Source organism: Rhinolophus sinicus, linkage group LG03, assembly GCF_036562045.2.
Source record: "Rhinolophus sinicus isolate RSC01 linkage group LG03, ASM3656204v1, whole genome shotgun sequence".
Lineage (NCBI taxonomy): Eukaryota > Metazoa > Chordata > Mammalia > Chiroptera > Rhinolophidae > Rhinolophus > Rhinolophus sinicus.
In genome coordinates, this window is record NC_133753.1 from 108,052,719 (window position 1) to 108,075,561 (window position 22,843).

Here is a 22,843-nt window from a genome sequence, read left to right on the forward strand (position 1 = left end):
TTTTTAATGCTTCATTCTAATTTAAGGTGTTTTTCCATCTCTATTCAATGACCACTAATACATCTGAGTTTCAATGAGATCTTGCCTCACTGACTTAGACCACTCCAATTTCTTATGTCTCACAAGTCAACAGGAGACTGATTATAAGCTTGAAGATGTGGTGGTTCTAGAAAGAACCTGTGATTTCTGCGATACTTTGTCCCTGTCCCGTATCACAACAGAGGAAAGTGTTATGACTCTATCACTTAGAAATACAGTGCCCAGTTTTCAACTAAAGGAGTAGGTAGATTATATTATTATGAATTTTACTTCAGCAGAGAATAGAGGGTGTTATGAAATAGCTGATGTGTAAGAGGAAGGTGGGTCTGAAAGGGCTTAGAACCACAGGACAAGAAGCATCTTTAAAATAAACACTCAAAAGAAAATCTGTGTTCAGAGTCACTACAAGAGATTTTTTATTAATTACATTTTTAGGATAAAATAATTTTAAAAATACCTATGATACTTTAAAAAACTATTGAGTATTTAATGATGTTTTCAATTAGAAAAAACTTGAACCTTAAAGAACAGATTGCATAAAGTAGCTAGGGCTACAAGAGGGAAAGAAAATGGAGACCTGGTATATGTGTACTCATAAAGGACTTAAACGCTAAATTTTTAAACAGAAAACAAGTTATACTTATTGTTTCAAGTTTTGTTGTGAGACTAATTATTCACTGACATCATATAGCAATTCTTACAGAGGAGAGCTTTTCCTTAAATCCAGCCCATACGTTACCTTCTATGGCAATCTGTATGGGAACGGAATGAGATCTAGTACAGTTTTACTACCAATTCAATATCTAAAGGGTTGGCACTAAGCAAAAATTTGAAGTATTTGCAGTATTTGAAAATAATTGAGAAGTACGACAACTTAAATTACTTCCAGGAGGTATTATCTTAAGGTATAAGAAGGAGATGGAGCTCTTCAAGGGAGTGGATATACTTACCACAGGGCAGTATGATACCCAAAGGCCAACAGACCTTGAGGGGAGGAGGAACAGATACTCACTCCTCACAAGACTCGCATGAATAGCATTGTAGGGAGTCTTATTAGTTATAATTAAAAACTGGCAGGCAAATTCTAATATTGACTGTGCACTTCTCTTCCCAAATGATTTTCTTCTCAGAAGTAAAATCAGAAAAGGGACTGAGTTCTGGAAAGAAATGGTGAGGCTGAGTCCCAGGCCCTCAAATTGTGGATGTTGTCTCCCCAACCTCAAGATGGGATTTGCATCCCCATGTTCTGCCTTACAGTCTCCTGTGTATGAAATACAATTTGTGTGATTTGTCCTTGGAAAAATTACAGTGGAGTCTGAGAACTTTCTGGGGCATCAGTTTTTGTCCTTCAGTATCCTAAATTCAGATCATCTCAACATCCAGAAATATCCTTTGATTTGTTCTTTCTCTGATATCTTGTGTCCTTGGGATCAAAGCCTCTTTCACTGGCACCAAATAATGCCCAGTGAGGAGTTTTGGCCATATAATCCTTTGCACTGAATGTTTTTGATCCACTGCTGTCTTCATATTCCTGGATGAGCTCCTGGAAGCGGTTGTAATCAATCCACGTCCACCATTCTCTATCAATCTTAAACTAGAAGGAAAAAAAAAGTAGTCAGGTCAGAAGTAAAAACATCCATTCAAAAAATCAAATAAAAACGAAAAAATGAGCCTGATCTTTTGCCCCTATCACATTAAAGAAAATTCTTCCATCCTCCAGATACGGTTCCATATCAAAGCAGAATGCACTATAATCAAAAGAGAGTTTCTTTTCCTTTAGGATTGCACCATGCTGAACCTGGAAGACCCAATTGCTGAATAAAGAATACATCCTGGAACTCCAAGTCAAGTTTATCTTGAGCAGTATCAATGAAAGAGAGTTAATTAAATTTTTTGGCATTATCATGTGTTAACAGTCAAGCTAATTCCTCTTACTGCTACTTTTTATCTGGTATGAATTTTCATGGTTGTGTTAGTAGCACCTAGTAGAATCCTTTGCTTGTGTTAATAGTCAAGCTTTAATCAACAACTTCTAATTTTGAAATGCTAACTTAATGACTCAAACCATTTTAGCCTAACATGGATACAATATCTCATTAGTAGAAAGCCTTGTTAGGAATTTCAATTAAATAAAGGGAAAGAATCCAATTTGTACTCTCTTAAGAAAATTGCTTCTAAAGAGTCACTATTGAGTAACGACCAGAAGTGAAGAAAGTAAGTTAATGAGGCTCTGAAGGAACAACTAATCTAATTGTGGAGGCTTTTAATTCAATGCCTCTATTTAGCATTCATTCATGTAAATGCATAATACATTGATACTTGATTTATAAACAGGGAAATCTGTTTTGCCACTGTCTTTTAAAAAACCCTGATTATGAACCAAATTAAGTAACAATTTCATATCCTAGCTGAGAAACACATTGAAAATATATAGGTATTGTGTTTCCCCGAAAATAAGACCTCGCCAGACAATCAGCTCTAGTGCGTCTTTTGGAGCAAAAATTAATATGAGCCGGTATATATTATATTACATTATTATTATATTATATTACATATTATACTACAATATTGTATGTTATACCCAGTCTTATATCATAGTAAAATAAGACTGGGTCTTATATTAATTTTTACTCCAAAAGACGCATTAGAGCTGATTGTCTGGCTAGGTCTTATTTTCAGGGAAACAGGGTACCTGAATTTACAATATTAAAATATGTTGAATTTAAATGACATCTAATTTTTAAAATTTTTTATTAAAGTACAGTTGACATACAATATGTTAGTTTCAGGTACACAACACAGTGATTCAACATTTACATACCTTACCGTGTAATCACCACATTAAGTCTAGTACCCATCTGTCACTGTGCAAAGTTATTACGATATTATTGACTATATTCCCTGTGCTGTAATGACGTGATTTTTTCACCTAACAGCTAAGAGCTTTCTAGGGGGAAAAATGCCGAACAAATGGAAAGCTTTATCTATCAATCATCAAAAATTGTCTTCTCTTTGAAATGGTGCCCCAAGGGCACTATGAACTCTACAACTCAAGATATAAAATCCGTATCTCCCCGACATTTTCCCTCCCAAGACTGACTGCTCTTGAATGTGAAAGCAATCACTGTCATCTCCAAGTGCTGAACCTCAAAACTAGAGTCAAAGGTGCCCCTTCCCTCCCCGGCCCCTCACATGGAAAAACCAGCCCAGTCCCACTGATTCTTCCTTAGCAGCATTTCTATCACCATGCTCCAATGCCACCCTAACACAGGCCCTCACTTCTGGGACTCAACAAGACTATTCTAAGCTGAGTGATCTTCTGATTCCAGTTTTGGCTGCTTCCAACTCCTGCAGGCTGCCTAGGATTACTATGCCGGCAGAACAGAGCCCCATCCTCTAGGACTACAAGGTGTGATCAAAAGGTACAGTGAATGTTTAAATAAAAAAAATTATTAATATCAGAGTAAAAGACACACTGCCATTAATCCCCCTCAAAACACTCCCCCTTTCTTTGAACACACTTATCCCATCGTTCTTGCCACTTTCTGAATTAGTTCTGGAAGTCCTCTTTCGTGAGTGTCTTTAGCTGCACTGTCATGGCTGCCTTGATGTCCTGAATCATTTTGACTTTGGGGAAGCGCCAGAAATTGCACAGTACCAGATCCGGTGAATAAGGTGGATGAGGACACAATGTAATGTTTTCATTTGACAGAAACTGCCATATACCAGAAGCAATGTGTGACACGGAGTGTTGTCATGATGGAGGATGATTCATGGCACACTTGAAAACACACCTTCTCTCAACCGTAGCTCACACCCAACTGACTGTACCAAAAAAGTTGAAACTTGTCACACACTGTTCCTAAGGTTCTACACACGACTTCCTGTATTGAAGACCCCTGCCTTTCCGTTGGATGGCACTCAGCAGCGGCATTCACTGTATTTTTTTTTTTATCACAACAGAACGGTCCCTTATGTGACTCCCATGCTGTTCTCTCTGTCTGATTAACACCCATTGAAGCCTCAGGTGTCCTCACAGATGTCCTTTGCTCTGGGAAGTCTTCCCAAATCACTTTAGACTATGACAGTCTCCCTGCCATAGGATCTCACTGCACTCTGAATTTGCCAAACAAGAGCATATTATAATTGCTTCAGTAGTTACTTCCCCCATCCGCCCCCCAATCCTGCCAAGACTGCTAGCTTTGTGAATATATGTGATGCATTATAATTTATGCTGTCACTTAGGACTTACAAGAGTCTAGCCTCCTGCTTACCTCTTACTAAAGCTAGAAGACTACATGATCAAAAAGATTTCCACCTGTTGTATTAACATCTTGATAGACAGGATGGAATTTTGCTGCTACTGGCTCCACAGAACAGAGTGGACTGTGTTCACAGTGTATTCACGATAGTGGGCATGATCCTCACATATAACTGAAAGTGGGATGGCTTCTCAACTAATGCAAGAGTAATGTCGTGTGACAGTAAAATAAGGCTGATAATGATGTCAACCTTTTATTCCTCCCTCCTGTTAACATTTATGGAGTGCCAACTACAAATGTGGCCCAGTCACAGACATTAAAAACATTATAATAGAACATGGTGTGAGCAGTGAATGAGGTTACGTACAAGGCACTTAGGGAGTACAGAGCAAAATGTGATAAATCACCCTGCCCCTCGAGCTTGTGCCTGCTAGAAGAGTCCTCTTGGGGGCTCCCTACTGGGCTGGTTAAGTAAAGCAGATAACCACATTCTCCTCTTCCCTATGTCTTTTTCCCTCCTCAAGGTCCACCATCCTGGTCATCATCTTCCCTCAAACTCAAACAATGATCACTTGCCATGAATATTCTAAGAGAGACTAAAAGTTTAGCTTTGACTAGAGCAATGGATTTAAAATACTTTTTGCCACAACCTACACTAAGAAATACATCTTACATCTCAACCTAGTAAACAGACACATAGTCTAAAAACACAACTTTTACAAAACTACAGGCAATATATTTCATTAAAAAAATTGCTGGCTGCAACACACTAAATTAATTTCCTAACTCTAATGCAGTTTGAGGTAGACCTGGTTTATTCTGACTATAAAACTCTAACCTGGCTTAAAATGGAAGAAATTAGTTGCACAGATACAACTGTAAGCTAATATCTGAAAAATGGCAACTCTTCCAAAGTCTAAGAAAACAAACTAGAAGACCGAGTAAATGTACACAAGGTAGGTATATTAATTTGTTTGGATTGCCATAATAAAATACCACTGACTAGGTAGTTTAAACAACACAAATTCATTGTCTTACATTTCTGGATGATAGAGTTCTAAGACAAAGGTCCCAGCAATAGCCATCTTCTCACTGTGGCTTCACATGGCTTTAGTGTGCGCACAAGGGTGGGTTGTGGGAGGAGTGCATATTCTGGTGTCTCTTCTTATAAGATCACCAATTCTATCAGATCAGAGCCTCACCCTTATGACCTCCCTTAACCTTAACTGCTTCCTTAGAGGCACCATCTCAACTATACACACAATGGGGATAGGACTTGATACATGAATTCTGAGGGGACATAAACATTCACTATATAACATTAGACTACTCTTAGCCATCAGACCCCTAAGACAAATGTGAATCTATATATGCTCCCTCTCAAGACAATCTGAGAATAATCATATTGAATAATAGCTCAGAAAAAGTCAAAGTGTTTCATGTAAAAGGCAGAAGCCAAAAGGGCAAATATTAGTATGATTGGCACAAGAATAATGCTGAAAGGCAGAGCTTCATAATCAGAGGAATGAAACCCCAAATCACAAAATACCCTGCTTCAAGAATTCCTCAAATCCAACAGTAAGGGAAGAGGCAAATCTATGCAATATTACAATAAACTTAAAATGTCACAGATGATCTCAAAAACACACCCAAAGCACAAAAAGGTACGGCCTTGACTAAACAAAGCCAGGCTGCTAAGGATCAGTGGCCCGTTGGCTAGATGAGCCAATTCTATGGGCCCCCACCATCTAAAACAAGCAAAGTGCTGTACAAAGGGTCTTGTTCTCACTATTTTCTTGTCTTTCACACAGGGAAAATTTCATTAAACAGAATAATGACAAATAGGTTCTTTATTATTTTAAATATTTAAAAAGATTCTATTAAAGAAACTTTCGGTCAAGCTGGGGGAGTAGGTAATCCTGTGTTTACCTCTTTCTATGACCACATCAAAATTACAACTGAATTCTAGAACAACCATCATTGAGAAACACCTGAAGACTAGCTGAATAGAATCCTCATTAACTAGGGATATACAGAAGAAGCCACTAGAGACTGACAGGAAGGGCGTTAACACTGAATGGGCAGTTTAAAAATCCGGAGGGATATCTCAGCTATGGAGATCCTCCCTAAGGAGCAAAGGTCCCAGCCCCACATAAGGCTACCCAGCCCAGAAACATCCGGCTGTGAAAACCAGCATGGATCACAGCTGAGTGAAACAGAGGGCTGCTGGAGACCTAGGCACTGCAGATCTTATAGGGACTGCACACAGACTTGCTCACAGATTTACTGAGCTCCAATGCTGGGGCAGCAGCTTGAAAAGTGCCAGGGACATACAGGGAGGAGATGAATTGACTAGATTCAGGGAGAAAGCTGAAGGGGCCGAGGGCAGGGCAATTCACTCTGGGGACAGAGTGCTAGCAGATATCATTGCTCCTTTGTTGAGCCCTCCTCCAACACAGCTGGTAGGTGCAAGCAGGCACCAAGTCTGAGTCTCCATCAACCAGGCTATCACTATTCACCCCACCCTTGTAATTCCCTGAGAACCCACCAAACTTGAGTGTCCAACTGGAGTTTCTTCCAGTGGCTTTTCCATGCAAATGGCCTGTCCTGGCTCACACTGTGGACTTTGCTAAAATCTCTTAAAGGTCCACACACCCTGAAACAAGCAGCAGCTGTTCTCATCATGCCCTGTACCTCCTGCTAAGTGGCCCACGTCCAGCACTTGTGGCAGCTGGCCTCAATTCATAGCTGAGGCTCTCCCAGGCACTTCCAAGGCCAGCACAGGTGACAATCACCTGCAGATTCACTTTGTAGCTTGTACTAAGTAGCTCTGAACCAGACATGGGCAGCAGCTGACCTTGACCTACAACAGATACCCTCCCAAGAGGCCCCAGAACCAACACAACCAGGGGCCAGCTTCAGACCACACAAGAGCACCACCTAATCAGATCCACAAATGACACAAACAAAGGGTTGCCTTGGCAGGCACCAGAACCCCACTAAAGTGAATCCCTCTCCATGGGGTGAGCTTGTGCAAAACAGCTCATCCACTATAGTCACAGCCATTCCCCACAACCAGTCAGCCTGAGGTTCAATGCCTCCCACTGAAGTGTCAACAGCAATCAAGGCTCAACTACAACAGGAGGGCACACACAACCCATACAAGGGACAACTATGGAACACCTAGCTCAAGTGACCAAGGAGGACACCTATTATACAAGGCTATTCTACCAAGACCACGAGATGTAGCATATCTACATAATATATAGAAACAAACACAGGGAGTCAGACAAAATGAGACAAAGAAACTTGTCCCAAATAATAGAAATCTAGAAAAAGAACTAAACAAAAAGGAGACAAGCAATGTATCAGATGTAGAATTCAAAACACTGGTTATAAGGATTCACAATGAACTCAGGGGAAGAATTAATGAACTTAGTGAGAACTTCAACAAAGAGATAGAAAACATAAAAACGGAGAACATCAAAAATATCAAAAAGAACCAATCAGAAATGAAGAGTATAACAACTGAAATGAAGAATACATTAGAGGGAATCAATAGATTACAGGAAGTAGAGGAACGAATCAGCAATTTGGAAAACAAGACAGCAGAAAACACCCAATTTGAACAGGAAAAAGAAAAAAGAATTTTAAAAAATGAGGATAGCTGAAAGGACCTCTGGGACAACAACAAGCGTACTAACATTTGTATCATAGAGGTACTAGGAGAAGAGAGCTATGTATTAAAAACGTATTTGAAAAAATATGATTGAAAACTTTCCTAACTTGGCAAAGGAAAAAGGCACATAAGCCCAGGAAGTGCAAGATGAACCCAAAGAGGCCCACACCAAGACACAACATAATTAAAATGCCAAAGGTTAAAGACAAAGAGAGAATTTTAAAAGCAGAAAGAGAAAAGCAGTGAACTACAAGTCAGCAATTGCTTAATAGAAACTTTGCAGTCCAGAGGTCCTGGCACAAAATATTCAAAATGATGAAAAGCAAGGACCTACAACCAAGATTACACTACCCAGCAAAGCTATCATTTAAAATCAAAGGACAGATAAAGAGCTTCCTAGACAAGAAAAAGCTAAAGGAGTCCATCACCACCAAACCAGTATTACAAGAAATGTTAAAAGGAGTTCTTTAAGAAGAAAAAATAAGATAAAAAATGTGAATAATAAAATGGCAATTACTACATACTGTCAATAATTACTTTAAATGTAAATGGTTTATTTGCTCTAATCAAAAGGCCTAGGGTCGCTGAATGGGTAAGAATACACAATCCACGAATATTGCTACCTACAAGAGAACCACTTCAGGTCCAAAGACACAAACAGACTGAAGGTAAATGGATGGAAAAGATAATTCATGCAAATGGAAACTAAAAAATCTGGTGTAGCAATACTTGTATCAGACAAAATGGACTTTAAAACAAAGGCTATAACAAGAAACAAAGAAGGACCCAGTAATCCCACTTCTGGGTGTTTATCCGAAGAAACCCAAAACACTACTTCGAGGGGACATGTGAATCCATGTGTTCATTGCAGCATTGTTTACAATCGCCAAGATGTGGAGGTAGCCTGGGTGTTCATCGATGGATGAATGGATAAAGAAGAGGTGATACATATATACAATGGAATATTGCTCAGCCATAAAAAAGAATGAAATCTTGCTACCTGCAACAACATGGATGGACCTATAGGGTATTGTGCTGAGTGGAGTAAGTTAGACAGAGAAAGACAAACGTCATATAATTTCATTTATATGTGGAACCTAAAATACAAAATAAACAAAATAGAAACACGCTCATAGATACACATAATAAATTGAGGTTTATCATATTGGGGGGTATCAGTGGAGTGAATGAAAAGGGGGAAGGGATTAAGAAGTACAACTTGCTAGTTATAAAAACAGTCATGAGGATGTGAAGTACAACATAGAGAATATAGTCAATAGTATTGTAATAACTATGTATGGTGTCAAATGGGTCCCCGATTTATCAGTCAGGGTGATCACTTCATAGGCATATAAATGTCTAATCACTACGCTGTACACCTGAAACTGGAAAAAAATAGATTCTATTAAAGTTGGCAGATTAAACACATGGCTTCACTTTCACTTCTTGAAATCCCACTAAAATGACAGTAAAGGCATTTCTAAAAGAGACTAAAAACAAAGAGATCTAGAGAAAACAGTATCAAATTTTAGAAGCTGAAAAGAGAAAAAGGTATCAAATTTTAGAAGCTGAAAAGACAACTGATGAGCAATAACTAGCTTAATAAATAGAAGAATCCAAGATTCAACCTAATTTACGCTTCAGAATGAACTGGTGGCTCCAGTCACCCCTTGAAGTAGGGATAGAAGTGGCACTAACTTTACCCCCAAAAAGCCCAAAGATGCTGTATAAGAAATTGTTTGAATTTCAAGTTCCTGATCCTCTCACACACACACAGCTGAGCAGGTACCTAACATGCCTACCATACTCCCCAACAGAAAACAGGAGGTTTCTTCTCAGAAGACAATAAAATAAAATTCTATGGACTATGAGATAGCAGATATAGGCCAACATATTTAAAATGAAGGATTAGAACAGCCCTATTTCCTACCTGCTTCTTGACCTCGGGTAGCCCAGCAAGGTGGTGAAAATTAGAGGATGGACTGAATGATACTGAGTTTGGGTTCCCTAAGGAAATGACACAGCTAGGTTTCTCTAAGATAAAACAAGCCCAGTCCACGCACTTAGGACTCCCAATATGCCTTTTAGTTTCCCACTTAAATATGAGCAGACAACAAATGACCATCTGAGGAAAACTTCTAACATGAAAGAGAGATAAAAAGAAAAAGAAAAGAGTAACAGAAAATAGAGCCTAGGCAGGGAAAAAGAAAGACAAAATAAAATAAAAACCCAAACAACTAAACTAAAACAACTATCCTCAGAGAAATGAGAAAATACTTTATCCGTTAAAAAAGTTATTCTATAGAAAGAAACAAGTTCTGCTATAAAAAGACAGAAACAAAGAATGAAAAAGACCTTAGATTTTTAAAACTATAGAAACAGATATGGAAGAGTCAAAAGAAAGTTAATAAAATTAAGAAAATTTCCTGTAACGCAGAGTAAAAAAGAAACAAAGAAAATAGCAGAGAAAATATTTTTAAAAAACTTAAAGGACTGGCTCCCCAAAAATCCAATTTTAAAATAAGGAGTTCTTGAAAGAAAGGAGAAAAATATAGGGAGGAAATTCTCAATGGAATAATTCTGTAAAAATTTTAAGAATTGGAGGGCATGAGTATCCAGATTAAAGGAGTCCATAATGGATACAGATAGACATACTGAGGCACATCTCAAGGAAATTTCAAAATAATGGAGACAAACAGAAACCTAACAAGGAAAAATGGCCATATACAAAGGATTAAGAATCAGAATGCCTTCAGAGTTCTCAAAAACTACAATGAAAGTTAAACGGCTGCACAGGTAAAATCGTTTCCCATTTAGAAGTCTATAGTCAGCAAAATTATCATTCAAGTGTGTATGGACAATAAAAACATCTTTAGACATGTAAGGTCTCAATAAATTGTACCCTCCTACATAGCCCTTCTCAGGAATCTATTGGAGGATGTTTCACCTGAATGACGGAGTAAATCAAAAAGAGACATGGGATCCCAGAATAAGACAGCGCACACAGGGAAGAGCTGAAGGAAACTCAGTATGACAGCTGAGCCTCCAAAACAAGAGGCTCAGAAAATGCCTCTGGAGATGAACCTACTGAAATACATAGGTGTGTTGGTTTGTCATTCAAAAATGTTTAATAAATAATAGATAGATGTGTTGGTTTATCAAAAACCCAACACACCTGAAAGTCTGAGAAGAGACAGAGATGATGGCAGAGAGTTTGAGTTGATTTAGTAAAAGAACATAGAAATCTAGACAAAGAAAAAATAAGATATTAACTCCAAGGAAACCAAAAAGGTGTGCTGGAAGCAAACAGCAATCACAGGAAATTGCACTGCTCAGCAGTGAAGAGTGTTCATATGATCATGATAATGCATACAATTATGGGATACATACGTTGGGAAGGTGGGAGGATAGGAAAGGATGTGATGAGAAAAGGTAGAAGAGAGCTTAACCCTTGTCTTCCACAGTACAAAGTAAAGAGACAATGAGCAAATAGAAAAAAACAATAAAGAGCAGCAATGCTAAGTATGTTACTAAGCAATACGAAGATAAATGCCAAAAGAATCACCTAGAAAAGTTGCAAGTGGCTGTCACTTGAGAGGGGGGAAGGAGGCATGTGTTTGAGGAGAGTACAAGGAACTGCTGATTTTTGTAATAAACTGATTCTTTAAACTCTGCCTATGCAGACTTTGATAAAACTAAAAAAATAAAGGTTAAAAAGGTAACGACCAAGCCATGCAAGCAAAGAAAGATTATATTATTAACAACGTAAGCCAACAAATGTAGAAAGGAGGAAAGGAGAAGAGTTGCGTGACAATGATAGTAACAAATACTTAGGAAGTATCTTACTGTGTTTGGTTCCCTACCCTGTGTAATCAACTTGACAAACACACATGGTTGGATTCCCATCTTTCAAATGCAGGCAAAAGTAAAAAAAACCCCAAAAAACTAAGTAACAAATGTGCTGAAGGTTGTATCCATAAGTGGAACAGACAAGACTCAAATTTGGAGGTGTTCAAGAGGTCATGGTCATTACACAAGCTCATGTTATCTGTTACCTGTCAAACTGGAAAAATGACAAAACTAATAATAACCATCATGTCTTTTAAGTAGTTTGGAGGTCAAGAAGAGATTTTTTTTTTTTACCCCTGGATTTATTTATGTATAATATTTCTATATTAACTGCCTTTGCTTAACTGATCTAATAGTTACAGAAAATAACCTATATATTTCAAAGTCTAAATGATGTGCATGAGGAGGAGAAGCATGCTAGTAATTATTTCTCTACTCCAGTATGGAGCAACAGAGACTATCTGCTCTAAGGCAAAAACAAGGGAACCCAAAGCTTTGTATGCAGACCTCTAAGTTAGTTTGCTCTACCTTTGATTGGTTATGTTTTATTTATACAGCTTTCATCATTCTGGGAAAATAATAATTAAAAAATAAAACTGCAATAGTGAGAGACATTCGCTCTGTTACCTTAACTAATTCTTAATGGATGTAGGTGAGTATGTTGCTTCTTTTTATAGATGAAGGACTGACTTCCCTTGAGTTTCATTCTATCTTTCACATAGACAAGTCTATCTAGAAGATCCACAGCTACTTCAAACTGAAAATGTTACCAACAACAATTCTTACCATTTGGCCTGCGCTATCCCCTGCCTCAACCATTCTTTGCTGAAGTTATTCCAGCTTTTAAATTATAAATACTGTGTAGATACTGAAAAGGTATCATTCAAAGGCATCATATTCCTATACATCCAAGAGTTAAAATAAGGAGGAAATCCTGGATGTGAGCTGAAAAGAGCAAACCAAGACTTCTTTACCATCACCACTGGAGGCGCTTTATACGGATATTCCTCCATGTGATACTGTATTATTCTTGACTGAAAAATCAGATGATCAGCACTTCAGGGAAGAGTCTTTATTAAGAGTCTGTTACAGATAAGGCATTATTCTAGATGCTCTACATACAACACTTTACATCAAGATATACATCAAAATAATCCTGTAAATAGTTACCTGTGTTTTGCAGATAAGAAAATGAGAAATGGTGAGGTTGGATTTGAAAACAAATGTAGCAGTACAAAGTTCAGAAATCCCCAACGCCACCCCCACTTCTGCCACCAATAGAAATTTAGGGATTCCCCAGCCCACGTTCAGGTTTGACAATTGAATAGAAAAAAAAGCCTCACAGAATTCACTGAAAGCTGTTAGACTCACAGTATGGCTTGATATAGCATAAGGATACAGAGTATAAATAGCAAGGGGAGAGGCACATGGGGGCAGAGTCTAGGAAAGTTCCATGCATGGAGCTTCCAGCCGTCCTCTCCCAGTGGAGCTGTGGATAGTGCTAATTTCATCCAGCAATGACGTATGACAACAAGCATGGAGTGCTGCCAAACTGGGAAGTGCACCTGAACCTTGGTGTCCAGAGTTTTTATTGGAGTTTGGTCACCTAGACATAGTTGATTGCCAAGTGGATGACCTTAGTTTCCAGCCTCTCTGAAGGTCTAGCGATACTGTGCAACCTAAAGCCCCTACCCTAAATAACATGTGTGATGTACACTACCTAGTGTGGCCCAAGACCCCCAGATAAACAGACACTTATCAGACCAGACATTCCAAGAGCTTAGAGACCACTTCCTAGAAGCTGAGGGCAATGGTCAGCCCCTTCTTTGGGTAAAATTAATTCTTTACTGTATAACCAGACCTCAAAGTCCACATGTACTAGACAAAGTAGAATAGTACAAAAATAAGAATCATACATTCCATTTTCATTTTCACACTCTTAAGAAGGGCTTTTATGTTACCTTAGTATCAATTATTTTCTAAGTTGGGCCCTTCAAACATACTCATATGGTAATACTTATGAACCAAACAACTGGTAAAGTACTGGTTAAATAATGGAAGAAGAGCTGCCAGGCCTTCTCAGAACTCAGAAGCACTCGTTTTTGTACTCCAAAATCACTTCTCCTTCAGATGACCTTGTGAAGGAGTAGAAGAAATCCCAAGGTCATCTGAAGGAGAAGTGATTTTGGAGTACAAAAACGAGTGCTATGAGATAGTGGAACGCTGAGCAGAGTTGCCACCTTTTTCTGAGTTTAATGGTGATAAGCAGTATTCACACAGGAACAGCTGCTTGGGAAACCATTCTGAGAGACAAAACTACAACAATGAGATTGAATTCTAGATATATCTAAGTGCAATTAAATTTTTAATCTGGAAACTCAATTTGTGGAATTTCAATCTTAATCTACAATTTTGTTGGAGTAGAGCCAAATCCTCTTAACAGTGTCACCAAAATGTCAATTTTCTCTGACATTTCTCTGAGAGTAATTACTTGGAGCAATCAGGCCTCTGATAAGAGTGAGTTCCACATGTAACACAGAAGGAATAACACTCAGTAGGTTTTGTTAAGAGAACACTACACAAAACCTAAATGGAGACACACAATCCCCTTCTTATTCCAAGACAAGAGGGCACGGGGAAGTGACAGCTCTTTATTCTTTTCCTTTACAGATTGCAAGTTGATATATCCAAGAGGGAGGCCTCTGCGATCAGTGCTTACTTACCTACAGGGTCTTCAGTTTGGCAAAAACTTTCTCAGAGTTGATGACCTTGGAGGAGATCTCTGCTTCTTGGTGAGCTAGGATAGGGAAATCTGCCCTTGTTTCCAGTGGATACTTCTCTTTACCTACCTTGTCTGACTGGTCTGTAGCATTTGAGAAACAGGTCCAAAGCAGGCTTTGTATTTTGAAAGATATGGGATTGAATTCTAGCTGTGCCCTATTTATCCTTGGACAAGACTTGTACTCTCTGAGTTTCGTCCTTTGGAATAGGAGGAAAAAAATCATAAGATTTTTGTAAGAATGAAATGAATGCATGCATAGTGTTACCAAAGTGATCTTAATAAATGTTATTGACTGTTGAGTTTATTAGACCCTAAAACAAAGGAATGACACATCTCATTGATTATGAAAGATGACAGGAGATAATGAAAAGATTATGTTGGAAGATAACTGAAAAATATCTTCAAAGTCCTAGGAGGAAATACATCAATTTAGAGTTCTCTACTCTGGTAATCTTTTTCAAGAACAAAAGTGAAGTCAAGACATTTCAGGGGGAAAAGAGGCTAAGTTTACCATTCACTTCAGCAAGAAGGAAACTGCACCCAGCAGGAACAACTGGGATGAAAGAAGCAAAGGGAAGCCAAGAAAGTGGGATTTATATGGAGCCATTGAAACAAGCATTAATTGCAGTAAAGAGTACTGGGGGTGTCCTTGTATTGTGCTGAAGGAGGACAGCACTGTCGATTAACTTTAGAATTTAAGCACAAATTTTTAAGATATAAGAATACAGGATTCTGTGACGATGGTGGAGTAGGAACTATCGGGATATGTCTCCTCATCCACACAAAAACTATATGGGCAGAATCTATCTGATGTAACTATTTTGAAATCTGAAGTCTACTGAAGGCTTGCAACTTTCAGGGGAAGGTTTCAACTGTAAATTGCAGTTAATTTCAGTCAAATCCAGCTTAGTTCAGCAGCCCCACTCCCCATTCCCTCAGCAGGCAGCTATGAACATGTTCCTGGAGCAGCCTGCATGCAGTCTTTGGGACAGCGGGGAGGGGGTAGCAGTGGTGATGAAGGACCCTGTCCTCCAAACACTGAAGATCTCTGTTCTGATCGTTGAGTGCTGCTTCAGAGGTGTAAATGGATTAAACTCTCCAATCAAAAAACAGAGACTTGCAGAATGGATTAAAAAAAAAAACATAACCCAACCATATTCTGTCCACAAGAGCCTTACTTTATATTCAAAGTCACTAACAGATTGAAAGTGAAAGGATGAAAAAAGATACTCCATGCAAATAGTAACCAAACAAAAGAAGAGGTGGTTTAACTAATACCAAACAAAATGAACTTCACAGCAAAAAGATTACAAGAAACAAAGAAGGACATTATGTATTAATAAAAGGTTCAATAGAGCAAGAAGAGATAATTATAAACACATATGTACTTAATCACAGATCATTAAAATATGTGACGCAGATACTGACAGAATTGAAGGGAGGAATAGACAGACAGTTTTATAATAATAGTTGGAGCCTTCAATACCCCACTCACAAAATAAAAGACAGATTAGTAAGGAAATAGATGACTTAAACAACCCAATAAATCAACTAGATCTAATAGACATATATAGAACACACTGTCCCATGAGATAAAATACGCATTCTTCTCAAGTGTACATGGGACATTTTTTAGGATAGACTGCATGTTTAAACCACAAATTAAGTCTAAATAGATTTTAATAGAGAGACACCATACACAGTATCTTCTCCAACCATAACAGAATGAAGTTAGAAATCAATAAGAGAAGGAAAACTGGAAAATGCACAAATTAGGGGAAATTAAAGAAAACACTCTTCAACAACCAATGGATCAAAGAAGAAATCACAAGAAAAATTGGAAAATACTTAGAAACTAATGAAAACAAAAACATACTAAAAATTACAGACACAGCAAAAGCAGTACTAAAGTGAAAATTTATAACTATAAATGTTTACTTTAAAAGAGGAGAATGACCTCAAATCAACAACTTAACTTTACAATCAACTACAGAACTAGAAAAAGAACAAACTAAACCAAAAGATAGCCTAAGGATGGAAATAATAAAGGTTAGTGGAGAAATAAACAAAATAGAGAATAGAAAAGAATAACAACAATGAAACCAAAAGCTGATTCTTCTAAAAGATCAACAAAACTGACAAACTTTTGGCTAGAATGACTAAGAAAAAAAGAGAAAAGACTGAAATGACTAAAATCAGAAATGAAAGCAGGGACTTACTACCAAGTCTAGAGAAATAAAAAGAGCATATTAGGAAGGACTGTACACCAACAAATGAGATCATTGAGATGGAACGGACAAATTCCTCAAACTTTTCCAAAAACTGAAGAGGAGGGAATACTTTCTAACTCAGTCTATGAGGCCTACATACCAAAGCCAGACAAAGATACTACAAGAAGACTACATCACAATACCACTTATGAACACTGATGCAAAATCCTGAACAAAATAATATCAAACCAAATTTAGCAGCATATTAAAAGAATTATACACCAGAACCAAGTGGGGGTTATTTCTGGAATGCAAAAATGGTTCAACATATGAAAATGAATGAAATACACCACATTAACAGAAGGAAGGGCAAAAACACATGACCATCTCAACTGATGCAGAAAAAGCATTTGACAAAATTTAACACTCTTTCATGATAAAAACACTCAACAAACTGGGAATAGAAGGAAAATACCTGAAAACAATAAAAGCCATATATATGAAAAAACCCACCACAAACATCATAGTTCATGGTGAAAGACTGAAAGAGTTTCCTCTAAGATCAGTTTCCTCTAAGATCAGTTTCCTCTAAGATCATACTTGTTAAGACAAGTATGCCCACTTTCAACACTTCTGTTTAACATACTGCTGGAAGTCCTAGCCAGACCAATTAGGCAAGAAAAAAGAAAAAGAAAAAAGGGTGTCCAAATAAGAAAGGAAGAAGTAAAATTATCTCTGTTCACAGATGATATGATCTTATATGCAGGAAAATCTCCCGAGAATTTTTCACTTCAGGTTGAACCAAGCGGTGGTGAATGCTTGAGCTAAGTTCAGGCTACAGCAGCCATATCAGGTGATATGAAAATGAAGAAGCAAAAAAACCAAGTGGGGAGGAGGGAGTAAGGAAAAAAGAGAAGAAGGCATTCAGAAAGACTGACAGAAAGCTGGACATGGCTACTCCTTTTATAACTATTAATATAAATTTTAGTTTTTTATTTCATGTTTAGGTCTAAGGTGCATTTTGAAAGCTGTAAAATATTTATCGAGATTCTTTTATTTCTTTACATGTGGATATCCAATTGTTCAGGTACCATTTGTTGAAAAACTATCTTTTCTCCATTAAACTGTTTTGCTTTTTTGTCAAAGATCAGTTGACTGTAATTGTGTGGGTCTATTTCTGGCCTTTCTATTCTGTTCCATTGACATTACACACTTTTCAAAACCCACAGAACTTTATAGGACAAATACTGAACCTTAAAGCATGCAAATTTAAAAAAATCATTTAGGAGGTCAGGGGATCCCAGGTGCAAACTGTGACAAGAGAATCCAACTAAATCCAACTAAATCCAACTAAATTCCAAATATGTGAAATAATTTCAAAGATGGGGGTGAGGGAAAGGGAAAAGGTACTCACGTAAGTAATTTTGGAAATGAGTGGGGCCTGTAAGACTAAAGGCAAAAGGAATTACACACAAGCACAGTTATGGTTAAAAATTCTGATACTGCTATGCATGTATACTGGAAATGAACAATTAAATATATAGATGACTGAAACTGGAGCTAGGTTTCACTGTTGGAATAGGAATTTACAAGTAGGCAAGGAGAGGAGCCTAGAATAAGTCATGTGGTAATGGATTAGAGTTTGAGACATCAGTACATTTAGCTCTATAAACACAAATGGTTATATATAGAAATATTTAGACATGTGTATGAGGTGTGATCAAAAGATATGGTAAATGTTGGAATAAAAAAAATTTATTACAGTGAAAGACACATTGCCATTAATCCCCCTCAAAATACTACCCCTCACTTCAAACACACTTATCCCATCATTCTTGCTATTTTCGGAAGCAGTTCTGGAAGTCCTCTTTCATGAGTGTCTTCAGTTGCGCTGTCATGGCTGCCTCTATGTCCTGAATCATTTTGACTTTGGAGAAGAGCAAAGAAATTGCACGGTGCCAGATCCAGTGAATAAGGTGGATGACAATACACCGTAATGTTTTAATTTGACAGAAATTGCCATACCAGAAGTGATGTGTGTCATGGAGCCTTTCTGTTATGATCACAAAATATGGTGAATGCTGCTGCCAAGCCAAGTACCATCCAATGGAAAGGCAGGGATCTTCAATACAGGAAGCAGTGCATCAAACTTTAGTAACAGTGTGCAACAAGTTTCAACTTGTTCAGTGCAGTCAGTTGAGTGTGAGCTATGGTTGAGAGAAGGTGTGTTTTCAAGTGTGCCGTAAATCATCCTCTATCACGACAATGCTCCATGTCATAAAGGACATCAAGACGACCATGAGAGCGCAACTAAAGACACTCACAAAAGAGGACTTTCAGAACTACTTCAGAAAGTGGCAAGAATGATGGGATAAGTGTGCCTGAAGAGAGAGGGAGTACTTTGAGGGGGATTAATGGTAACGTGTCTTTTACTGTAATAATTTTTTTTATTTCAGCATTGACCACAGTGTTTGATCATACCTCATACATACAAAGGTTAGTATATATACATATATTTCTTTGCTCTATCATCTGAGAGGGCCTAAAAGAAACAATACTCCAGTAGCAACAAATACATCTTCACTAAATCTTGGTTTCTAACACCATTCTCCAATAAAAGGAACCAGGGCTCATGAAAGAAGTGGCTGATTCTAGGACCAGTGCAGAACATATACAAGATGAGCCTGGAGCATCTAGCATTGCCAGAAAGGAAGGAAGTGCCCCAAACTAACAAAACAAACACCCCTGCCCACCATTGATGGGGGGATGCCAAAGGAACACAGGAGACAACTAAAAGAGCTCCAAATGGCCAAGCTAGAACAATTTGAGCAAAAGAAATCAAACAGAATTTGATTATAACACAAGGTAAAAAATATCCATGAGTCCATACTAGTGTAAAAGATGAATAAATTAATATGGGAAGAAGAGACAAACGTGTACAGAGTAATTCCAAATAATTTATGTAGATATTCCACCATCAAGGATGTGGAGCATTTATCTCACTCCTTAGATATGGGCTGCATATAATGATTTCCTTCCGGAGAGTACTGTACAGAAAGGGAGAGGGGAAGAGTAATTTTACAGTAGAGAAACCTGACAAACCTACCTCAGCTAGCTGATCAAGGTCAACATCAATAGTCATAAATAATGTTGACAGTATGCATCCTTAATATGATGGTGACGAAAATGGCACTTTACCTTTGTGATCTTCCTCCTGAAAACCCGTAACTCAAGTCCTGTGAGATGGCCTCAGACTAATTTCAGTAGTGGTGCATCCTACAAAATACTTACAAGAATTCCTCAGAGCAGTCAACATTATCAAAAATAACAGGGGTCTGAGAAATGGCCATAGTCAGGAGAAGGGTAAAGACATGACCACTGAATGTGTTACCCTGGATGGAATCCTCGAACACAAAAAGGATGCAAGGTAAAACCTAAGAAAATCTAAATAAACTATGGACTTTAGTTAATCATAATGTATCAATATTGGTTCATTAATTGTAACACATGCACTATGCCAATGTAAGACATTAATAATAGGTCAAATCCAGGATATATAGGAACTCTCTGCACTGTCTTCTCTATTTTTCTATAAATTCCAAACTGTTCCAAAATATAAAGTCTACTGTTTTTAAAGTAAGGAATTAAGTTTTAAAACAATGCTATGTGGATTCTGCCAGCCATCCCCATCACCCACTACTTGGCTTCCACATGCAGTAATCACTAGTGTGCAGAGGGGACTGTTTCTGAACAAAAATGATGGAAGCATTGGATTCATGACGGTCTTACTAGTTTGCAGACTGACAGGACTAGTTCCATTTCGGCTGCTAGGCTGGAAACCCAGAAGCAGAAAGAAGGCTGACTGACCTCACGATCCCAGCTGTCCCCTCCAAAGCACAGGTCATCTCGTTTGTTTCTCTAGCTCAACCTTGGAACTGAAATATGCTGACTTACTTATCTTAGTGTGAGTCTGGTATGCCTTTCCTTTGTTCAAAGTGAGAAACTGACCGTTCTACCCCCATCCACCGTGGAGCCTGCCTCTTATCAGTAGCAGAAACTCCTTTATCTAGAGTCTACACATCACTTCTAAATGACAAAACTGTTCTACAGAGATATTTTAAAAATATCTGTTTTTTAAAAATATCACCTGTTTCAAAAATATATTCCACTATAATAATTATGAAATGCTTTGCATGTGGTGTAGCATATGGCAATGACAAGACCACTGCACTGCAAATGACCACAGAGTATTCTGAGTATGGATAGGGTAATACAATTATATAATGGCTTCTCCAGAGTCTATTTCATGTTGTGAAAATCTTACAAATTTAATGCAGGATACTTAAAGGTCATCTAAATGTAAATATTTACAACCATTGCTTGGAATCTCCCTAGAATTTTTTTTTAAGATTCACCTTACATTTGGGGCTATATGATATCCTGGCTTGGGGAATTTCGAGTTTTTCAAATGGGTAAAGAAAGAAGTACCACAATTAGGGGATTTTCAATGTTCCACTTTATGGCAGTGTTCTTATTTTTGCTAGCCAAGAGGATAAGAGAGACTTTCAACAAGCATCGATGGGCATCAGTTTGATGCTGCAGAAAAACAGAGAGGAATGGTGAATAACAAAACAACTGGATTTAACAACTAGCCCTTTAAAGTAGCCAACTCAGTAGGGTAAATATTTGTTGAACAAATGAATGCATGAATGAATAAGGAAGGAAAGTAAGTACCAAAATTAGCAACATGGAACAATGTCTGATTACAGAAGGTAAGACTACGAGAAAGGAAAGCAGATGAAGGTGTGGAGGTTGTTAATTCATTAAACAAACACTGAGAATCCAATATGTGCTCTAGGGAAGAGCCTGAACTTCACCCCCACTTAGCAGCAGTGAGGCACCCCTCCCCTGTAGGTCAACAGACGGACGTCTACGTCCACCTGGCAGTCAGGAGGTGGGGTCCTCCCACACTCTATCCCCACAGCTGCAGTGTCAAGAGGCCTGTTAAAACAAAAGATTTAGGCAAGACCTAGTCTCATAGCCTAATACCCAAATGTTTAGGATACAAATGAAAATCACTTGTCATACCAAAAAACAGGAAAATCTCAACCTGAATGAAAAAAGGCAACTGAAAGATACCAACATCAAGATGATACATATGTTGGGATTATTTGATAAGGGTTTTAAAGCAGCCATCATAAATATGCTTCAACGGGCAATCACAAACATTTGAAACAAGTGAAAACCAGAAAGTTAAATAAAAGAAAGAAGAATCAAATGGAAATTCTAGAATTTAAAAATACAATAACAAAAATAATAAAATTCAATGGATGGGCTCAACAGCAAATGGGAGAACAGAAGAATCAGTGTACTTGACGTAGAAGAATCAGTGTACTTGACGTTAGAACAATAGAAAGTGCCCAATCTTAACAATAAAGAGACAAAGAGAAACAAACAAAGCCTCAGGCACCTGTGGGTCCATAACAGAAGACCTAACATTGGGTCATCAGAATCCCAGAAAGAGCGGAGGAGAAAGAGTGGGGATGAAAAAAGAATTTGAAAGGACAATGGCTGAAAATTTCCCAAATGTGTAAAAGACATAAACCTACAGATTAAAAAAGCTGAGCATATCTCAAACAGAAAAGATACCCAAGTCATAACACATCATAAGCAAACTTCTGAAAACTAAAGATCTGAAAAAAGCAGTGAGAGAGAAACAGCACTGTAATTATAGGAGGAAAACAAAAACCAGGATTTTTCATCAGCTACCAGGAAGTCAAAAGAAAGTCTTGAAAGAACCATCAATCCAGAATGCTTATCTATCAAAAGTATCCTTTAGGAATGAAAAGAAAACCAAGAAGTTGTCAGATAAAGAAAACCTAAGAGAACTGGTTGCATCATGCCAGCTCTAAAAAATTCACTAAAGGAAGTTCTTCATACAGATGGAGAAGATTCCAAAGGAAATTTAGAACATCAGGAAGGGAGAGAGAACAACAGAACGAGTAAAAATATGGGTACAAAA

General features: G+C 37.8%; 1 protein-coding gene across 5 annotated transcripts in view; it reads right to left on the minus strand.

Annotated features, from left to right (window-relative positions):
* Positions 1-431: 431 nt before the first annotated feature.
* Positions 432-22,843, minus strand: part of LOC109437491 (S-adenosyl-L-methionine-dependent tRNA 4-demethylwyosine synthase TYW1) — a 237,210-nt gene continuing 214,798 nt past the window's right edge. For 4 of the 5 annotated variants that reach the window (XM_074328473.1, XM_074328478.1, XM_074328475.1 and 1 more), the window contains exon 16: positions 432-1,633. In XM_074328473.1, the coding sequence (XP_074184574.1) occupies positions 1,412-1,633 (222 nt within the window). In that variant the 3' untranslated portion in view covers positions 432-1,411. The remainder of the gene's footprint in view (positions 1,634-22,843) is intronic. The other variant, XM_074328477.1, reaches the window with a different exon arrangement.